The sequence below is a fragment of the Tursiops truncatus genome, chromosome 6, assembly GCF_011762595.2.
Source record: "Tursiops truncatus isolate mTurTru1 chromosome 6, mTurTru1.mat.Y, whole genome shotgun sequence".
In the NCBI taxonomy this organism is placed as follows: domain Eukaryota; kingdom Metazoa; phylum Chordata; class Mammalia; order Artiodactyla; family Delphinidae; genus Tursiops; species Tursiops truncatus.
Window position 1 is genome coordinate 18,741,842 of NC_047039.1, and position 20,744 is coordinate 18,762,585.

The following is a 20,744-nucleotide window of genomic DNA, read 5'->3' on the forward strand; positions in this document are numbered from 1 at the left end:
ATTTTTTGATCCATTGGTTATTCAGGAGTATGTGTTTTAAAAATTTATACATATGTGCACATTTCCAGGTTTCCTCCTATTATTGATCTCTAGTTTCATATCATTGTGGTAAAAAAAAAATAGTACTTAACATGATTTAAATATTTTAATTTTGCTAAGACTTGCTTTGTAACCTATCATATGCTTTTTCCTGGAGAACATTTCATGTATCCTTGAGAAAATGTCTATTCTGTTGGTGCTGGAATGAATGTTCTGTGTATACCTGTTAGGTCCATTTAGTCTAAGTAGGGCATAAGTGTGCTCTTTCTTTATTGATTTTCTGTATGGATCATATATCTGTTGTCGAAAATGCGGTAATGAAATTCATACTATTATTGTATTGCTGTCCAGTTTCTCCCTTCAGATCTGTTAGTATTGACTTAATATATTTAGGTGTGCCAATGTCAGTTGTATAAAATTTACAAGTGTTAAATCCCTTGCTGAATTGACCCTTCAATATTATATAATGACTTTCTGTGTCTCATGTTAAATTTTAGGCATAAAGTCTATTTTTTCTGTTATAAGTATAGCTACCCTTGCTCATTTCTGTTTTTGTGGTTTTGTTTTTGTTTTTGTTTTAGGTTTCAGGTGGGGGTGGGTCTTTATTCAGTGATGCTTTAGTCTCAGTCTCTGCCAGGGACTGGAAATGGGGGTGATCACACTGCCCCAAGGTTGTCCCAGACTTACCATCTCAGAGGAAAGAGGCAGGATGCCTGCTGTCCTCTGAGAACAGCCTGGGAAGCTAGGCTAGCACTGGGGCTGGGGGGAACAGCAGAGCTGAGATCCCCACCTTCAACCCCCAGTCCGAGCTATATGTGCAGCCTGAGGGGGAGGGGCTGAGGCAATCCTGGCCAAAGCTTCCCACACACAGCCCTGCTCTTGCTATTCCACTCATGATCTCTGCTCCCACATTCACCTCGACACTCCAAAAGCTAGACCCGTGCTCAGCTCCTCCAGGCCTTTAGTCCTGGGGAAGGACAAAAGTAGGGAAGCCTATCAGGGCAGAGGGCCCCTGGCCGGGCAGCTTCAAGGGATGTCTCCTTTCTGCTGCCCATCGGAACATAGGCCCCTCCCTAGAGAGTAAGGGAGGTGATGGCCTCAAACATCACCCCCCCTCCTCTTACTGGCATCCCACTCTGTCCCAGCACAGCAGCCCAGAGCACAAAGTGCAGTGACCACGGGGCTGGTGGGCACAGGAGCCCTCACTGGCATACAGGCCTGACTGCCTGAAGCCGTCATGGGCCTGCTCCCTGCACTGGAAGCCAGATGAAGGGAGATAGAAACGAGAAGTGGGGTAGTGGATGTGCAGCCCCTGCAGCAAGATGGATCTAAGCTCTGCCCTGCTATTGGTGCAGGCAGCTCCAGGCCCCTCTTTCTTAAGAGTCCCCAAGGCTCCAGAGCTGCCCAGCTTTTGCAAAGGGAGATGAGAGGGGGATGGTGGGCCTCGAGGAGAGGAGGGGTCTGCAGAGAACCACCCAGACACCTGGTGTTACCCAACTCTACCCACAAGGCCAGAGGGCCCAAACTCCTGGCACCAACCGCCCTATGCCTTGGGTGAGGAAGAAGGGCCCCTTCTGCTGTCCCTTCCCCCCAGCAGTCCAGGAACTACTCCAATGAAACGAAGACACCCGTGCCTACCACCTGCCCCTGGGGAAAGCAGGGGGGCTGAGGCAGGAAGGCTGGCTAGGGGCCCACAGGCCTCTCCTGCTCCAAGCACTTTCCTTGCTTTCCTGACGTTATCTTGGAAACAGGGGGACCCCCGCCCTCCCAGCTGGCTCCTGGGCCCTTCCTGCAGCCTGTGTGCAGCTGGGCTTCCTTCCTGTGTACAATGAGTGAGTCTGCGTGTGGTGGGGTGACTACAGGTGGTGGGTCGGTCTCAGCCAATCTCCTTCCACTGCTTGTAGAAGTCCAGAACATTCTTAATATCCACACTGGCATTTGCAGTGGCCTGCAAGGGTGCCTGCATAGGGCCTGAGAGCGTGCTAGGGTTGTCCAGTGGAAGGCCTGTGATGATGGTCACCAGGCCACTCGGGTCCTCCTCACCTGCCCTCTGGGCCAGAGTCAGCTGTTTGCAGCTGTCCAGGATCTTATAGAGCATCCAGGCATCTACATCCTGCCTCTTCAGCTTATGCCACTTGAAGCTCTTCCCCACCTCTTTCTGGCAGCCAATGTTCCTGTTCCCTTTTTTAAACTCTGCCTCCAGGTATTGGATTCCATCCTGGGCCCCTGGGTGTTCCTTCTTCAGCAGATCTAGGCCATCGATCACTGTCATTGGGATGATGACAATGAAGAGGCCACTGGTGGCCAGCTGGCGGATGATAGGGTGGTGGTGGCAGAGGGCTTGGGTGTTGGGGACGAGGAAGGGAGACATTGCTGACCGGGCCTTGGGCTGCTGCAGGCTCCCTTCCAGCCGAGAGACCTCAAGCTGAAGTCATAGCTGGGCCATGTCTCTCATTAGCCCATTCCGCTGAGCTTCCTCCTGTGCCATGAGGAACTGGGCCCGGGCCTGCTGCAGCAGGCTCTCTTGCTCAGACTGGGAGATGCTGACAAAGATGCTGACCTCTGGGTTGAACGGTAGGATGCTGCCATGCAGGCGGGCAATGAAGTGGCCAAAGCTGTGGATGCAGCAGATGTGCACGACTGTCTCCTCTAAGCTGCTGAGCAAGAGCTGATCCGTGTCAAAGTTAAAGAATCTGTGGGCAGCCTGGAGGGGAGGCAGATTGTGAAGTGCCATGTCCTCTGGGAGCAGCAGGCTAGACGGGAGGTCAGGCAGTTCACAACCTTCAAGAAGATCCTGGACCTTGGGACACAGGACCAGGCCAGACTCTTGGAGTTCTCCAGCAGCTGGCAACAGATTCAGCAACACAGACAGGCAGTTCCACAGACTTAGAGAGCTCTACGCACATACAGTGATGAGGCTGCGGTTGGTTTGCAGCCAGTCCAGGAAGACTTTCACAGCAGGAAGCTGGCCTTTGGCCATGAGGACTTGCAGCTTCTCCTGGATGCTGCGCTCATTCCAACAGGCGCGCCCACTGTTGGACTCACTTCCCTCCGACTCACAGCCCTCTTCAGAGGCTGGCTCTGAGGGCTTGTCCACATCCCCTCTGACACAGGGCCTGGGGCTGGCCAATGTGGGAGCTTTGGTGGTGGGCTGGAGGAGCAGGTTGCTGAAGGTGGGGGCCAGTTGGAAGCAGCGTTTAGTCTGCAATATCTGGGTGGACATCGCTTGTAGATTGCTGGCAATGCTGGCCTTGCTGGGGTCCAGTGGGCCACTGAAGGATTCAGGAGCCTCTGACCTGGCCCAAGGTGGCTCCAGGGCTGGGGACCATGTCCCTTCCTCATCCTCCTTATCTTCCAGGTCTGATCTGGACTCTTGGCTCTTCATTTCTGAATCTGTCTTGGCATCAAAGGCCGTTCCCCCACCTTCAAGACTCCTGTCAGAGCCACTGTCCAAGCCCTTGCTGGCCTGGACTGAGTCATGGCTCAAGTCCTAGTCAATGCCTTCACTCATGTCACTGTCATCACCAGCTGTGGGTGGGCGGTAGAGGCAGGAGAGGTGGGAGAACTTCTGGTTCTTTCTGGCTTCGCCCTCTTGAGGTGCTGCAGGAAGAGGCTCAAGACCCTCCTTCTCCAAGGGTCCCTTGGACTCTGGTTCATATGTGCCATCGCTCTGGAATGCCGGGACAGGAGTCTCGCCCTCTTCCAGCTCAGCTTGCCGCCCTATGTGGACATGACTGACGAGGTGGGAGAAGAGGGCCAGGGTGAAGGCAATAGCTGCACTCTACTGCTTGGATCTGCTCTCTTCAAGCTGTGCACACACATGAGGCAGATGACGACCATTTGAAAGATGAGAAGGTCTGGGAGGAAATCATATCCACTCTCATCCTCACTGGCCAGGCTGAGGTTGGGTGGGGAGGGCAGGTAGAAGAGACAGAGGCTGAAGTCCTTCAGGACTGACTGGCAAAGTGACATCAGCTTTGAGTCCAGGGAGCTACTTTTGGGCTGCAGGAGGCTTTGCAGACACATAAAGTTCACCAGCAACCTCTTATATCTTTACATCGCTTCTTGTTGGGAGAGCGTTTCCTAGTCTCGCACTTCTTCAGCTGTGGTACATTTTGGCTGCCTTGCCACACAGCCGCTTGAGATTCCCATAGGCCCCCTCAAAGGACACTTCCGACTAGATGCAGCACAGGTAGCAATACATGGCTTCCACATTATAGTACTTGCTGCCTGCAAGGGTGCCCAGCTGGATGAAGGCGTTCCAATCTGGGGAGCCACTGACAGGGCTTGGTAGTAAAATCTCTCAGCTAGCAGCTCAGAGTTTATGCCAGCTAATTCATTCTGATATCATGACAAATCCCCCAGGTACACTAGCCATTGGTGGCATGCCGTCTGTGCTCAATCCATCTACTTCCCTGAGGCAGACACTGGCTTCCTGCATCCTATGAGGGGGTTGGTGACATGGGTCCAGTCGATGCAGCATTGCAGTTCTAGCTGGTAGTGGGACTGGATATAGAGAAGGAGATGCTGGTAGAAGCCAATCCCAGCGACCAGGTGTGTCCTGTAGGCACATTCTAAGGTGCTCCGGCTGTGGATATGCTTTTGGTTAGACTTGATGAGCTGGATAACTTCGTAGCATACCTTTCTCCACAGCAGCTCCTTAGCCTTCCTCCCATAGTCCACCGGGTGCTTGACGCAGAGGTCACGCAGCTTGCTCCTCGGGCTAATGTTCTCTGGTTTGAACACTTCTTGATAAGCGGTTTTGTTGCAAAGGATGAGGTCAAGTCGATGCACAGCCTTTACCACAGCCCGGATAAAGCTGCTTAGTGTTGGGGACCTTTGCTTCGCGGGCTCGCTGCTCTCCCGTTTGGCGGGGGGGGTGAGCCTTGGCTCATGGTGCCTGGGCCCGAGGATGGCTCCCGGTCACAGGACCCCGCTACACCTACCACTATCTCCACCACTGCCGTCTTTCTGGCCGCGGCAGCAGCCGGCCCTGCTCCGCCGCCATCGAAGGGAGATGGCTGCCCGTGACTGCCTACCCTTGCTCATTTTTGGTTTTCATTTTTATGGAATATATTTTTTTCCATCTCCTCATTTTTATTTGTCATGAAAGCTGAAAAAAAAATCTCTTTAGGTGGAATACAGTTAGTCTTTTTAAAAATTCGTTCAATCACTCTGTCCTTTAATTGGAAATGTTAATCTATTTACATTTAGAGTATTTATTTATATGTAAGAACTTACTAATGACATCTTGTTAATTTTTTCTGGCTGTTTTGTAGTCTTCCTGTTCCTTTTCTTGTCTCTTGATGTCTTTCTTTGTGAACTGATGATTTCCTGTAGAGGAATGTTTGGTTTTCTTTCCTTTTTCTCTTGTGTATCTACTGTAGGTCTTTGCTTTGTGGCGACTGTGAAGCTGATAAGCCATGAACATCTTATACATGTAACAGTCTATTTTAGGCTGCAACAACCTAACTATTCACATACAAAATTCTACCCTTTTACTCCCTTCCCCCAACAGTTTATGATTTGAGGTCACAGTTTATGTATTTTTATATTGTTTATCTATAGCAAATTAGTGTGTAAGTGTAGTTATTTTTAATGCTTCTGTCCTTTAACATTTGTATGATTAATTAACACACCATCATATTTATGCATTGTTGTAATCCTATTTCACTATATACTTGCCTTACCAATGTGTTTTGTATTTTTTGTTTTAATGTTCTTAGTGTTTTTTCATTTAACCCTGAGGAACTCCCTTTGGCAGTGTAAGCAGTGTAGGTCTGCCAGTTGTGAACTCCATCAGATTTTTCTTGTCTGAGAGTCTTTATCACTCCATTTCTGAAAGACAACTTTTCAGGTAAACTATTTTTGGTTGATCTTTTTTTCTTTCAGCATGTTGAATTTATCATCCCACTCTCTCATACCCTGCAAAGTTTATTTTGAGGTATCTGCTGATAGTTTTATGGGGGGGGTGGTTTCCACTGCATGTGATGCTTTTTTTTCCCTTGTTGCTTTTAAAACTTTCTCTTTACCTTTGATTTTAGGCAGTTTTATCACAATGCTTGTTGGAAAAGATCCCTCTGGGTTGGATCTGTTTGGGGACTTACAAGCTTTGTAAACCTGGATGTCCAAATCTCTCTGCAGAGATGGAAAGTTCTCAGCCATTATTTCCTTAAATATACTTTCTACCCCTTTCTTTGTCTCATCCTCTGGGACCACAGTTATGCATAGATTATTACTTGTAATGGTTTCCTATAGTTCACAAAGGCTTTCTTCGCTTTTGGGGGGGGGGGGGTTCTTTTTGTAAGCTAACATATGATGTATCATACAAAATGTTCAATATGCACTTGAAGAAAAGTGTGTGTTCTGGGCTTTCTGGGTGGAGTGTTCTCTATATATCTTTTAGGTCTAATTGTTTTATATTGTTGTTCAAATTTTCTATTTCCTTATTGATCCTTGGGCTGGTTGTTCTACTATTGAATATGGGATATTGAAATCTTGCTCTCTAACTGTGGACGTGTCTATATCTCCCTTCAATTTTGTCGACACTTGCCTTGTATACTTTGGAGCTCTGAGGTTTGTTGTGTACATAGCTATAGTTATTATATATTCTCAGTGAAATATTTCTTTTACCGATACATAATGTTCTTATTTTTCTCTTTTACCAGTTTTAGATTTAACATCTATTTTGTCTGATATTAATATATAGCCATGCAGCTCTTTTGGTTACTATTTGCATAGGATATCTTTTCCATCCTTTCACTTTTAACTTATGTGTGTCCTTAGATCTAAAGTGAGTCTGCTGTATATAGTATATCCTTTTTGTAACCATCAGCTGTGCAAAACTATGCCTTGTGCTTCAGAATTTTAATCCACTTATATTTAATTACTGTTAAGAAATAATTCTTTTGTTATTTTTCCATAAATAAAGTAATTATTTGTTTTCTGTAATTCTTATGGCTTTTTGTGGTAACTCATTTTGTCTATGACTACCTTCCCTTGTGTTTAGTTAATTATTTGTAGTCACATGTGTCAGCTGCCTTCTAACTCCTTTTACAGATATTTTCTTTGTGGCTACCATAAGGGTTACATATAACACCCTAAAGTTATAGTTCTCTATTTTGAATTGAAACAATATAAATGTAACTGCACACAAAGCTACCCCTTTATAATTCCATCTCCCTGCACTTTATGTTACTGATGTCATAAGTTACATCTTTATATTTTCTGTACTCATTAGCACAGTTTTATAATGACATTCATGCATTTTTTTTAAATCCTGTAGAAAATAAAAAGTAAAGTTATAAACAAAATTATAATTTTTAAAAATTTTCTCATGGGTATACCTTTACTGGAGATTGTTATATGTTCATATGGTTTCAAATTACTCCCTAGTGTCCTTTCATTATAATCTGGAGGAGTCCCATCAGCATTTTTTAGGGTAGTGTAGTGATCATGAGTTCCCTCAGCTTTTGTTTAACAGGGAATATGTTAATATCTTACACATTTATAAAGACATTTTTTTCTGGATATAAAACTCTCAATTAGATATAAAATTATCAGTTGATAAGATTTTTTTCCCCTTTCAATACTTTCTATATAGCATCCAATGCCTTCTGGCCTCCAAGATTTCTGCTGAGAAATTGGTTGATAATCTTAATGAGGATGGATACCTTGTTCGTGACAAGTCACTTTTTTCCTACTACTTTCAAGATTCTCTCTTTTTCTTTGTCTTTCAACAGTTTAATTTTAATGTATCTCAGTGTGGGCCTCTTTGGGTTTATCCTCTTGGTAGATGATTGAGTTTCTTGAATTTGTACATACCTCCTTTTCTCTAATTTGGGAGATTTTTGGCCCTCATCCTTCAAGTAATCTCTCTGCTCTTTTCTCTCTTCTTCATCTGGGACTCACATAATGCATACATAGGTACACTTGATGTTTTAAATAACTTGATGTTTTAAATAACTAATTTTGTAATGAGTCTCACTCTAGCTTCTCCTTGGAGCTATGTAATTTATTATATGGGTCCACCAATAATCTAGTTCTCCAGAGAATGCAAATCTAAGATCTGCAGGTCTTAAAAAATTAACCTTAGTAAAGCAGTTTGGTCACTGAATTCAGCTCTCTTCAGAAAGGATTAATTTCCTCCACGCACCTCCTGCATAATGATCAGGATGAAAAGAATATGGAGTTATATGGACCTATTTTGAAATTTAGGTTCTGCCCTGATAATTCTAGTTTAGGTTACCCCCTTCTTTTCCTTGAAAGCTCCCTGAGGGTGCAACACTCTTATAGTCTTGAGTGGTTGTACAGATATATGGAGGTGACTAAATCCTATGTCAGGTTCTTTCCCTGAAGTTTGTCAGAATACTCAGATAAAATGATTATTTTAATTGTTATTTTTTACAGAGGGATGTCTAATCTGTGATTTGGTTTCACCCTACTTTCTAACTAATAATTTTCAGGAAAAAGGGCCCCTGAGAGTAGCTGTGATTAAATTCAAAAAGCAAATACAAATGAAACACAAATTCTTTAAAAAATAAAATCAAGAGGTATTTTTTTTTAATTTTATTTATTTATTTATGGCTGTGTTGGGTCTTCGTTTCTGTGTGAGGGCTTTCTCTAGTTGTGGCAAGCGGGGGCCACTCTTCATCGCGGTGCACAGGCCTCTCACTATCACAGCCTCTCTTGTTGAGGAGCACAGGCTCCAGACGCGCAGGCTCAGTAGTTGTGGCTCACGGACCTAGTTGCTCTGCAGCATGTGGGATCCTCCCAGACCAGTGCTCGAACCCGTGTCCCCTGCATTGGCAGGCAGATTCTCAACCACTGCGCCACCAGGGAAGCCCCAAGAGGTATTTTTAAAAAACTTTATTTTTTCATCATTTTGAAAGATTTTGCTGTTCTCCCCAACTGCCAAGTTGACAGGTTTTTTTTTAGTCCCTTTCTTTCTTTCTTTTTTCTTCTTGCTTTGTTTCTGACAAGAAATTTGTCATCTTTATCTTAGCTTCCTTGTACAGATTATTTTTTTCTCCAGCTGCTTTTATTTTTTAAAGCTTTTTTTAAAAATTAATTTATTTTATTTTATTTATTTTTGGCTGCGTTGGGTCTTTGTGGCTGTGCACGGCCTTTCTCTAGCTGTGGCAAGGAGGGGCTACTCTTCATTGCGGTGCACAGGCTTCTCGTTGTGGTGGCTTCTTTTGCTGCAGAGCACAGGCCCTAGGCGCATGGGCTTCAGTAGCTGCAGCACTGTGGGCTCAGTAGTTGTGGCTCATGGGCTCTACAGCGCAGGCTCAGTAGTTGTGGCACACAGGCTTAGTTGCTCCGCGGCATGTGGGATCTTCCTGGACTGGGGATCAAGCCCATGTCCCCTGCATTGGCAGGTGGATTCTTAACCGCTGTGCCACCAGGGGAGCCTCCAGCTGCTTTTAATATTTTATATTTATCGCTGGTTTTGAGCAATTTGATTATGATATACTTTGGTGTAGCTTTATGTTTCTTATGCTTGACAGAAACTTCATGGATGTATGGATTTACAGTTTGAAAAGTTTTCAAGCATTATTTCTCTAAATTTTCTCTCCCATATCCCTCACACTCCTACAGGAACTCCAAGTGCATATTTACCTGGTCACTTGAAGTTTTTCTACCATTTGCTGTTTATTGTTAATTTTTTTCTCTTTTTTTTTCTTATGTCTTTTCCCTAGAAATTCATAATGTGCTGTTGATCCCATCAACTGTATTTTTATATCAAGCATTGTAGTTTTCATCTACATCTAGAAGTTCAGTTTGAATCTTTTATCTCCCATGCCTCTACTTAACTTTTTGAATGTACAGAATACAGTGACAGTAACTGTTTTAAAACCCTTCTCCTAATTCTAACACCAGTATATGATTAGCAACAATTTTAATTGGTTTATTTTGCTCAGCATGGATCCCATTTTCTTGAATCTTTACAAATCTGATCATTTTTAATTGGATTAGAGACTCGTTGGGTGGTGGATATTTTGTAGTCAAAAAAATATTCTTGAGCTTGGTTCTGAGATGTATTTATGTTATTTGTAAACGGTTTGATCTTTTTGTGTTTTGCCATTAAGGTTTGTTAAGTGAGATGAGAGCAAGGCTCTTCTTTGGACTATCTTGTCCTGAACAAAGGGCCAGCCATGACCAAGCACCTCAACCTAAGGGAGCAGCACCAATTTGGTCAGGACTTTCTCCCAGGTTAGTGCCATACTCTCTTGCTCGCTTGCTGTGACTCCAACTAATAGACTAATCCTGAACAGAAAACCAAGAGCAGAGTAAAGGGATTTTTATTTCTTTTTCCCTACTGTCAACACAGCATCTAGAATAATAGGTGTCACACAGCAGGTTTTATGAATACACAGAAAAGATATTTCATATATAATATATATAATATATGAGATGAGATGTATATGTACTTTATGTCCGTTAGTAATCTTTACTTAAATTCAATTATGACTTATTTAATAAAGCTCCACCAGCCTTTTTGTGCTTATTACTTTTAATTCATTAGAGAGGTGTATTAGTTTGCTAGGTCTGCCATAACAAAATGGTGCAGACTAAGGGCTCAAGCAACAGAAATATATTTTCTTACAGTTAGAGAGTCTAGAAGTTCATAATCAAGGTGTCCTTAATTTTGGTGTCTTCTGTGGAATCTCTCCTTGGCTTGCAGGTGGTTGTCTCCTTTTTTAAATTGAAATATATTTGACATATAACATTATGTAAATTTAAGTTGTAAAACATGTTGATTTGATAGGTTTATGTATTGTAGTATGACTGCTGTTGTAGGGACAATCAGCACCTTGATCATGTTACATGATTATCTTTTTTTTTTTTTTTTGGTGATTGGAATAATTAAGATCTAGTCTCTTAGCAAGTTTGACGATTACAATACAATATTGTTGTTTGTATTCACTATATTGTGCTTTAGATCTCTGGGACTTTTTTAGTGTTGCCCTCTTATTGTGTCTTCATATGGTCTTTCTTCTGTAGGTATGCATTCCTTGTGTATCCAAAGCTTCTTATAAGAACACCAGTTGGATTGGATTAGAGCTTACCTTAACAGCCTCATTTTAACTTAATTACTTCTCTGAAGGCCCTAACTCTGAATATAGTTACATAGTAGGGTACTCAGGCTTAGGGCTTCAACATATTAATTTGGAAGATGGGTACAATTCAGCCCATAATAGAGGACAAATTATGATAAAATTGAAAATGAGTAACTTGTCATTTTGTGCATGAAAATCCAAGACTATTAATATTAAAATTAGTTAAAAAATAAATTAGAGGATGAAGGAGAAAATATTGTTAATATATCAAAACAAGCATCTCTCCTATGTGCAAATAAATACTTGTTATACCATATGTGAGAGTGTTTTATTTACTGTAATAGGATTCAAATTGAAAGAACTTAATAAATGTTTACCTATATGTAAGTCTATATGAAGAAAAGTATTAACCTGCATAAGAGAGTTAAAGAAGAGAGAGGATATATAGTGGGCAGGATTATATTAGTGGCAGACAGGATAATGTCACTATTTCACTTTTGTAAAGATATCTTTTCTTGCAGGCATGCAGGGTGCAGCCCAGCAATGTAGTTCTAAATAGTTTGACCTGATGATATGATTACATTTTAATTAAGGGTCAAAATAAGCTGTAAATAAGTAGAAAAAAGGAAAGCTTGTATCTGAAAAATGTATTTGTGTGGTGTACTGCACTGAATAAAGTTGAGGCTAATTAACATTGGTTATATTTGGGAAGGAGATGGAGAGTGGGAACTTCCTCCAATTATCCCATCAAGCACTACTCTTTTGATGAAACTGATCTTGTGTTTTTGTATAATTTAAAACAAAATGTTCAAATATATTTATATACATTAAAGAACACAGGAAATACTCCATAAAATGTTGAAAGAATAATGATTTTTCAACAGCCTTGCTCAGGTCAGAATTGGTGGTGTATGAAAAAAATACTTGCAAAGTATATTGAGTATTTTGCTAGGCCTATGTCATGAGGAGGGCCATCTAATTTGCATAAAACAAACATGGTTGGGCTATCAGTGCATTATACTGTCATATTTAGATTTAGTGTTAGAAGGTCAGGCATTTTTACCTAGAAAATCATTGCCAAATGCAAGTTCATGTACCTGATGCACAGTAAGGCCAAACAGACCAAAACATTGATGTTTGGAGCAGGTAAAGATTTACTGCAGTGGTCAAGCAAGGAGAATGAACAGGTGGCTCATGCTCAAAAGACCTGAACTCCTAGATGATTTTGAGGAAAGAGTTTTATAGGCATATTTGGGGTCGGAGCCTGCATGGTATCTACTTTGGTTGGTGATGAGGTGACTGGGTGCTCTTCAGGAATATTGTGCTCAACCTGAAGTTACCATCCTCCTGCAGAGAGGGGGCTTTAGATCCTGCAGCAAAACTCAAAGATATTTTATGTATAATCCCTTGAAGAGGAACCAGGTCCCTGTTTTATAGCTGCAGTATTGTTTCTTGACTGCTTCTCTTTGCTTCTGCACTCCCTCCGTTCCCTGGTTAGTAACTGTTTGAATCTGTCCTTTGGAACTCAGCGATGGTCTAGGAGCTGAAACCTTTTTCCTACAAAGATGCAAGGGACAGGGAAGGGCTTTTGTATCCAGAAGAGCCCTGTAGCGTCCTACTTGGTTTCAAAATTGCAGTAAATGAAAAAGAAGTCTGTCCCATTATGACTAAACCAGTGAACTCACTTTTGAGAAAATACGCTATTTGTCTTTCACAAAGGACGCCCCCTTGATGCCAAGTAGGTTAATTAATGCAGAGACGGAAAATTCTATTCCATTAGGAGGATATTTTCTCGGGACTATCAGGATCTACCAATCTGGAGAATCTGGTATCAGTCATGACCTTTACCTGCTTGCCTTGGTACACCCACATAGGCCAGGTATGGAGATAGTTCAAGAACCACAGTGCGGAGAAACACCCAATCCGGGGTCTCGGAGAACCCAGGACCACGGAACAAGCATTTCCCCCGTATTTCTACTCTGCTGCAATAAATGGATTGCTCTGTTCAAGACACCCCAGGGCGCGGGGAGCGACGGGAAATGTAGTCTTTCTCCCTCCACAGCCCTCCTGGTTTCTGGGGCTTCCTCTGCGCCTGTGCAACATAGGCCCCGCCTCATCTCTTCCGCCCTCGCAGGCCTCGTGGTGTGAAGAGCGTGGAGCTTCGGCCCTCGCAGGTGCGGGATCTGCACGGTGGAGACGGGAACTTCGCGTGGCCCGGAGCTTTGCTGAGAGCGGCGTTCTCGTGGCGGGGGCGGAAGTGGTACGTCTCGGGCCTTCTGGTCCAGGCGGGACTGCAGTGCCCGGGTCTGGCCTGGACGTCGGCCCTGGGAAGGTGGGTGGGGCGATCCCGGTTCGGGCCTTGTGGTCTCGGGGGCAGGTGGCGCTGAGACCCGTTAGGAGCGGGGACGGTGCGTGTGGGGATGGAAAGCCCGGCCCCGCCTGCATCTGACGGGGGGACGCCGGGGCGGACAGTGGGAGGGAAGGCGCGGTGGTCACGCTGGCCGTGAGCGGGCCAGAAAGCGCGGGCGGAGAGTGTGCTGGGCAGCCCTGCTCTGGAGCGGGAGAGACCCGGTCAGTTACAGCCGTGTCACCGGTACTGTGGGCGGGAGAAGTAACCTGGGGACGAGTCAGGTCTGCAAAGGAGGCTATGAATAATGCCTGCTTCCTGGCGTTGTTCTTAGAATTCGATGTGGTGTCATTTGGAAAAAGAGGCAAGTGCCAGGTACTAACCACCGAAAAAGTGACAGTAGATGTTGTTCAGAAGACACTTTGTTCTTTTCCTTGGGTGGTTTACAGAAGCCTCCCAATTATCTCGTGATAGCGGTATGAGCATCTGCATTAAACACACGTTAAGCAGAAAGCAGATCTGAGTCTCAGGGTGGTGAGGTGGTCCTGAGTTTGAGAGCGCCTGTGACTTCTCCAGGCCCACCCGGAATGTGACAGAGCCAGGAGTCGAACAGTCGTTCATACCGTTCAGTCATCAGAAGAAACTTATCAAGAGTCCCTTTTGAGAAAATGCAGCCCACTTCAATAATGTTTTTAAAAATTGTCTTAAAGCTTGCCATCCTTTTTACTGGGCTTCCTGTGGATTTTCTAACTCCAGGGGTAAACAATATTGCTAGGAAAACAAAGTAAGGATGCAGGCAGTGTCTTTTCTTCTACTGTTAATTTTAATGAAACGTGTCGTTCTTTGGTGTATTTTAGTATGTTAGTTTTTTGTTTGTATTGTTTAAATTAGTAAAAAAAATTATTTTTACCAACTGAGAAGTGGTAGGTTTAAGCCCCATGATCATTTCAAACTGGAAGATGGACAAGTGGTGCTTCCACAGGGTACTTCCCTTGCCTTTTCAAGGGCCAAAGTGAGTCCTTAGGGAGGCTGCCCCTCAGCTGGGCTGCTGAGGTGATTGGGAGGTGAATGTAGGAACTATAAGGCAGGCCAGGTGTTCTGACCTTTTCCTCTTTCTGTCCCCCCCAGCTGAATCTTCACCGTCCTCTACACTCTCCCAAGACCTACTGAAAATGAACATATCTGAGGTGAGCGCTTTATTCATCCCCCTGTTAGTGGTATGATAGATTCAACTCTTGATTTCAGATTGCTCTCAGATTCTGTTACACATCTTTTATCAGTGTAAGTTATTTCCCTTTTATAATCAGTTTTACTTGGGTCATGAATGTACCCTGAATTATATCGAATACCTTTTTGTATCTATTGGAGTAAAGCTACAGCTTATTTTTTTTAATCTCCAAATATTAGAGGTAGCAAGTAGCTTAAATGGATTTTAGAATGTTAACTTACTCTTGAATTCTTGTATAGACCCTACTTGATAGTGGGTGTGAGCCTTTTTTGTTTTAAATTTGTAACTGACATCTTTTTGCTATTATCATATTTGAACTTTTATTCTGTATTCACACACTACATTACCCTATAATTTTGTTTTCTTATGTCCCTGACTAACTGTGGTATCTTGGTTATATTAGTCTTTGGGGCTCTTTCTGCTTTTTTCTCCTCTCCTCTCCTTTCCCTTCCCCCTTCCTTCTTTTATCCTTTCTCTCTCTCTCTCTCTCTCTCTCTCTCTCTCTCTCTCTCTCTCTCTCTCTCTGTGTCTATTTCATATGAGAAAATCATCTGTTATAGACTTCCTGAAACTCACCTCTAAAACTGGACTTTGTGAGTACATCTGCTTTTTGTGTGTTGATGTAGATTACTGAGTCACTTTATTTAAACAGTCATGGATCTAGTCTGGTTTTCTATTTTTTTTATTATTTTCAGAGAAAATTGTACATTTTTGTCTGTTTTTGCAATGTATTTTCATGACCTTGTTGATAGTTTTCTCTTATATTTGTTGTTACATCAATAATTTCTGTTTTCATATATTTAAACTTTCTACTTAACACAGGGAATGCTGATCAGAAAACAACCAAACATGTTAACGGGTCGGCCCTGTCATAAATCTAGAATTTCAGAGCCTGCTGTTGGGCTTGGAAATTTGTACTGTTAGTATATTCTAAATACTGAGTTGAGGGAGCATGCACTCAACCATTTTGCTGGTTCCAACTTCAGTACACCAGCTGTCAATTTCTTTTTTAGATAGGTGATATATTCACGTGACTCTAAAATCTAAACAGAAAGCATATTCATTGAGGTCTTGATCAGTTTGAATTAATTATTTTTTGTGGTGCAAAGTATGAATCAAGGTTATTGTTATTATTTTTCTAATGGAGTTTTTTAGTCTAACATGATTTGTGTCAGAATATACTTTCTCCATTGAATTGCCCAGACACCTAAATTAAATAATTGTGTGTGTGCATTATGTTTGTATATATCATTTTTATACTTTTTCTTTTGATCTCTGTGTTTCATTTTCATTAATATCACACACTTTCTTTGTGTTAAGCTCTATGGTATGTCTTGAAATCAAGTAATATCAGTCCTCTGACTTTGTTCTTTTTCAAAACTGTTTTCATATTCTAGGTTGTTTGCTTTCTATGTAAATATTAGAATAAACTTGTGATTCTAAAAATCCTGGTAAGCTTTTGATTATGATTTCATTGAATCTATAGATTTCTTTGTGGAGAACTGACAATCTCCATCATACTGAATCTCCTAATCTATGAATTCAATATTTATCTCTGTTTACTAGGTTGTTTAGAGAATTTTGAGCTGAGAAAAGACATGACCTGACTTATAATTTAATAATAACTCTGAGAGTGGGCTCTAGTGAGATAGTGGTGGAAATAAATGATATAGCAGGACTTTCAGTAATCCTTTCAAGAAATGGTGATGTTAGCAGTTGTACTTTGAAGTGATCAAATTTTGGATGGAATTTAAAGGCAGAGCCAAAACTTGGAAAATGCCTGCTTCCCTAGGACATCACAGATAATGTGTGTACTGTCAGATATTTTTGATTTTTCATAATGTGAAAAAATTTCAGTTTTCATCTTACATTCCAAAGGTATTATCCATGTCACCTAATTTTGAATTCTTCAGATTGATGAGAAATGTGCTTTCACAGACATCAGTGTCATTCAAGGACGTGACTGTGGAGTTTACCCTGGAGGAGTGGCAGTGTATGAGCTCTGCTCAGAGGACCCTGTACAGAGATGTGATGCTGGAGAACTACAGCCACCTTGTCTCATTGGGTGAGCCTACTTTATCATGCGACTGCCTACAGTGTATTTGATTTTCTGTTTCTTCTCCTGTTTTTTTAAAAAATCATCTATATTGAGGTATAATTAACAGAAAATAAAATTCAACAAGTTTCTATGTATAATTCAGTGACTTTTGAAAAATGTGTACGGCTATACCACCAAAATCATACAGGTATTTCTATCATGTGAAAATTTTCCTTATGGCCTTTCTCAGTCAGTCCTCTCTTCCCACCCATTTTATGATAATCACTGATCCTCTTTCTATTTCAATACTTTTGCCTTTTTTGAAAGTTCATATAAATGGAATCACACTTTATATCCTGTCTGTATGGCTTCTTTCCCTTAGCATAATTCTTTGGAGATTCATGGATATTATTGTGTGTTGTCTGTATTTATTCTTTATAGTGATGAGTAATGTTTCGTTCTTTGGCGTGTATTTTCAGTTGTTGATAAGACATGAGGTCCTCTTTGCTTTGGTGCTATCATAAGCAAAGGTGCTATGAATATTTAAGTCCAAGTCTGTGTGTGGCTGTGTTTTCATACCTTTGTGTAAAGACCCTAGTTGTTGTTTCCTGGGTCTTATGTATACCTACAGGAAAACCTGGTTTTATCGTGCTTTACTTTATTAGGCTTCTCAGCTGTTACTTTTTGTTACAAATGGAAAGTTTGTGGCAGCCCCTTGGGTCCAGCCACGTCTATTGCTGCCAGTTTTCAAACAGCGTTTGCTCACTTTGTGTCTCTGTGTCATGTTTTGGTAATTCTCACAACATTTCAAACTCTTTCATTATTATACTTGTTATGGTGATCTGTTGTAATTGTTTTGGGGCACCATGAATTGCACCCGTATGAGATGGCAAACTTGATTGATAAATATGTGTGTGTCTTGACTGCTCCGCTGACTGGCCATTCCCCCATCTCTCTCTTTCTCTTCAGGCCTCCTATTTCCTGAGACATAATAATATTGAAATTAGGCCAATTAATAACCCTGCAATGGCTTGTAAGTGTTCAAATGAAAGGAAGAGTTACATGCCACTTACTTTAAATTAAAAAATAGAAATTATTAGTAAGGAAGGCATGTTGAAAGCCGAGATATTCTGAAAGCTAGGCTGATCGCACCAGTTAGCCAAGTTGTGAATGCAAAAGAAAAGTTCTTGAAGGAAAATTAAAGTGATAACTGGAGTGAACACATGAATGATAAGAAAGTGAAACAGCCTGATTACTGATATGGAAAATATTTTAGTGTCTTGGATAAAAGGTCAAACAACATTCCCTTAAGCCAAAGTGTAATCCAGGGCAAGGTCCTAACTCTCTTCAATTCTGTAAAGGCTGAGAGAGGCAAGCAACCTGCAGAAGAGTTTGAATCTATTATAGGTTGGTTCATGAGGGTTAAGGAAAGAAGCCATCTCTATCAGATGAACGTGCAAGGGGGGAGCAGCAAGTGCTGATGGAAAAGCTGCAGCAAGTTATCCAGAAGATCTAGTTAAGATGATTAATGAAGATGGCTACATGACACAACAGAGTTTTAATGTAGATGAAATACTCTTCTATCGGAAAAAATGCCATCTAGGACTTTCATACGTAGAGAGGAGAAGTCAATGCCTGGCTTCAAAGCTTCAAGGACTCTCTTGTTGCGAGCTAATGCAGCTGGTGACTTTAATTTAAATCCAGGGCTCATTTACCATTCCAGAAATTCTAGGGGCCTTAGGAATTATGCTGAATTTACTTTGCCTGTGCTCTGGAAATGGAACAACGAAGCCTGGATGACAGCACATATGTTGACAACATGATTTACTGAGTATTTTAAGCCTATTGTTAGACCTACTGCTCAGAAAAAAGATTTCTTTCAAAACATGCTCATTGGTTATGCACCTGGTCATTCAAGAGCTCTGATGGAGATGTACAATGTGATTAGTATATTTATGCTTGCTAACACAACATCCATTCTGCAGCCCATGTGTTGAGTTGTTTTGACTTTCAAGTCTTATTATTTAAAAAATATATTTTGTAAAGCTATGGCTGCCATAGGTAATGATTCCTCTGTGGGTCTGGGCAGAGTCAATTGAGAACCTTCTGGAAAGGACTGACCATTCTAGATGACATTAAGAACATTTGTGATTCATGGGAGGAGTTTACAATATCAGCCTGAACAGGAGTTTGGAAGAAGTTGATTTCAGTCATTATGGATGACTTTGAGGGGTTCCAAACTTGAGTGTAGGAAGTGACTGCAGATGGGTGGAAGAAGCAGAAGAATCAGAATTAGAAGCAGATCCTGAAGATGTGACTGAGCTACTGCAATCCCATGATAAAAATTTAATGGATGAGGAGTTGCTTCTTGAAGGGGCAAAGAAAGTGGTTTCTTGAGATGGAATCTACTGGTGAAGACACTCTGAAGATCCTTCAAAGGACAACAAAGGATTTAGAATATTATACATTTAGTTAATAAAGTAGTAGCAGGGTTTGAGAGGATTGACTAGTTTTGAAAGAAGTTTTACTGTCTGTAAAATGCTGTCAATTCGCTTTGCATATTACGGAGAAATAATTCATGAAAGGAAGAGTCAATTGATGTGACAAACTTCATTGTTGTCTTGTTTTAAGAAACTGCCACAGCCACCCCAGCCTTCAGTAACCACCACCATTAATAGTCAGCAGCATCAACACTGAGGCAAACCCTCCACCAGCAAGATTACCATGCACTGAAGGCTCAGTGATGGTTAGCATTTTTTAGCAATAAAGTGTTATTTTAAATTAAGATATGTACATTGTTTTTTAAGACATAATGCTGTTGCAAACTTACTAGTCTACTCTGTGTGTAAACACAGATTTTCTATGTATTGGGAAACCAAACAATTTGTGCGACTCACTTTATTGTGATATTCACTGTATTGCTGTGATCTGCAACCACACCTGCAGTGTCTCTGACATATGCCTGTATATGAAGAAGAAAACAATAACTGCCAAATGTTTTTAAAGTGCATGTGTCATTTACGTGGGCATTAGTAACTTATAGTAATTCTAGTTGCTCCAAATATTCACCATCATTTTGTGATGTAAACCCGATGAGTTTTTATCCTTTTAGTGGGGGTCTGTTGTATCTACTTGGGTTTCATTTATCATTTCTCTTTGACTAATGACGATGAACAACTTTTGTATGCTATTTGTTCATTCACATAGCTTTTAAAAAAGTAAGTTCAGATCCTTAGCCCATTTGTTTTGTTGAGTTTTTCAGCTTATAATTCAGTTGAAAGAGTTCTTTATACAATCTTGATAGAAGACTTTTATAAGATACACATGTTGAAAATTTTTTCTCCTAATCTGTGGTTGATCTTTTTAGTTGTGAAACAGTTGGGCAAAAGGTTTTCATGTTGATGAAGTCCAATCTATCATTTCCTTTACTTTCCTATTCTATTCCCCCCACCCCCTGTTTCATAATTTGCCTAACAAAGGTCATTCAGATTTTCTCCTCTGTTTTTTTCTAGAAATATCCTTGGTTTAGATTTTACATTTAAGTCTTTGACTTTTTCCGGTTAATCTGTGTAAATGGTGTGAAATATAGATTGTGATTCATTTTTGCAGCTAAAGGTCTGCTTGGCTCACTGGTTATCCTTTTCCTATTCAGTTGCCTTGGCACCTTTTGAAATAAATTGTACATATATGCATAGGCTTCTCTCAATATCATTCTGGTTTATTGATCTAAATACCTATCTTAATAGGTATGCACTATTTGACTAGTGCACTAGTCATGCACTATTTTGATTAATCTGTCTATGCAGTAAGTTTTTACATCAGAAGGAATAAGTCCTCTTAACTTTTTCTTTTGGCTATTACAGTTTGTTTTTCTTTCCCTATAAATTTTAAAAAATTTTATTTTTTCTGGAAACCCTAGTGGTGTTTTATAAGGATTGTGTTGAATGTTTAGAAGATTTTGGGGAAAATTTACATCTAATAATATTGAATTTTCTGATGTGTGAACAATGTCCTTACTTTTCCTTAGCA

General features: G+C 41.4%; 1 protein-coding gene and 1 pseudogene across 1 annotated transcript in view; one reads left to right on the forward strand and one right to left on the reverse strand.

The window, feature by feature from the left end:
* Positions 1–1,915: 1,915 nt before the first annotated feature.
* LOC109550164 (nonsense-mediated mRNA decay factor SMG5 pseudogene) lies at positions 1,916–4,934 on the reverse strand (annotated as a pseudogene).
* A 5,202-nt stretch (positions 4,935–10,136) lies between these two features.
* Positions 10,137–20,744, forward strand: part of LOC109550170 (uncharacterized) — a 32,399-nt gene continuing 21,791 nt past the window's right edge. The window contains 4 exon segments of the mRNA XM_033857738.2: positions 10,137–10,254; positions 13,237–13,362; positions 14,578–14,636; positions 16,616–16,742. Of these exon segments, the coding sequence (XP_033713629.2) occupies positions 14,622–14,636; positions 16,616–16,742 (142 nt within the window). The 5' untranslated portion in view covers positions 10,137–10,254; positions 13,237–13,362; positions 14,578–14,621.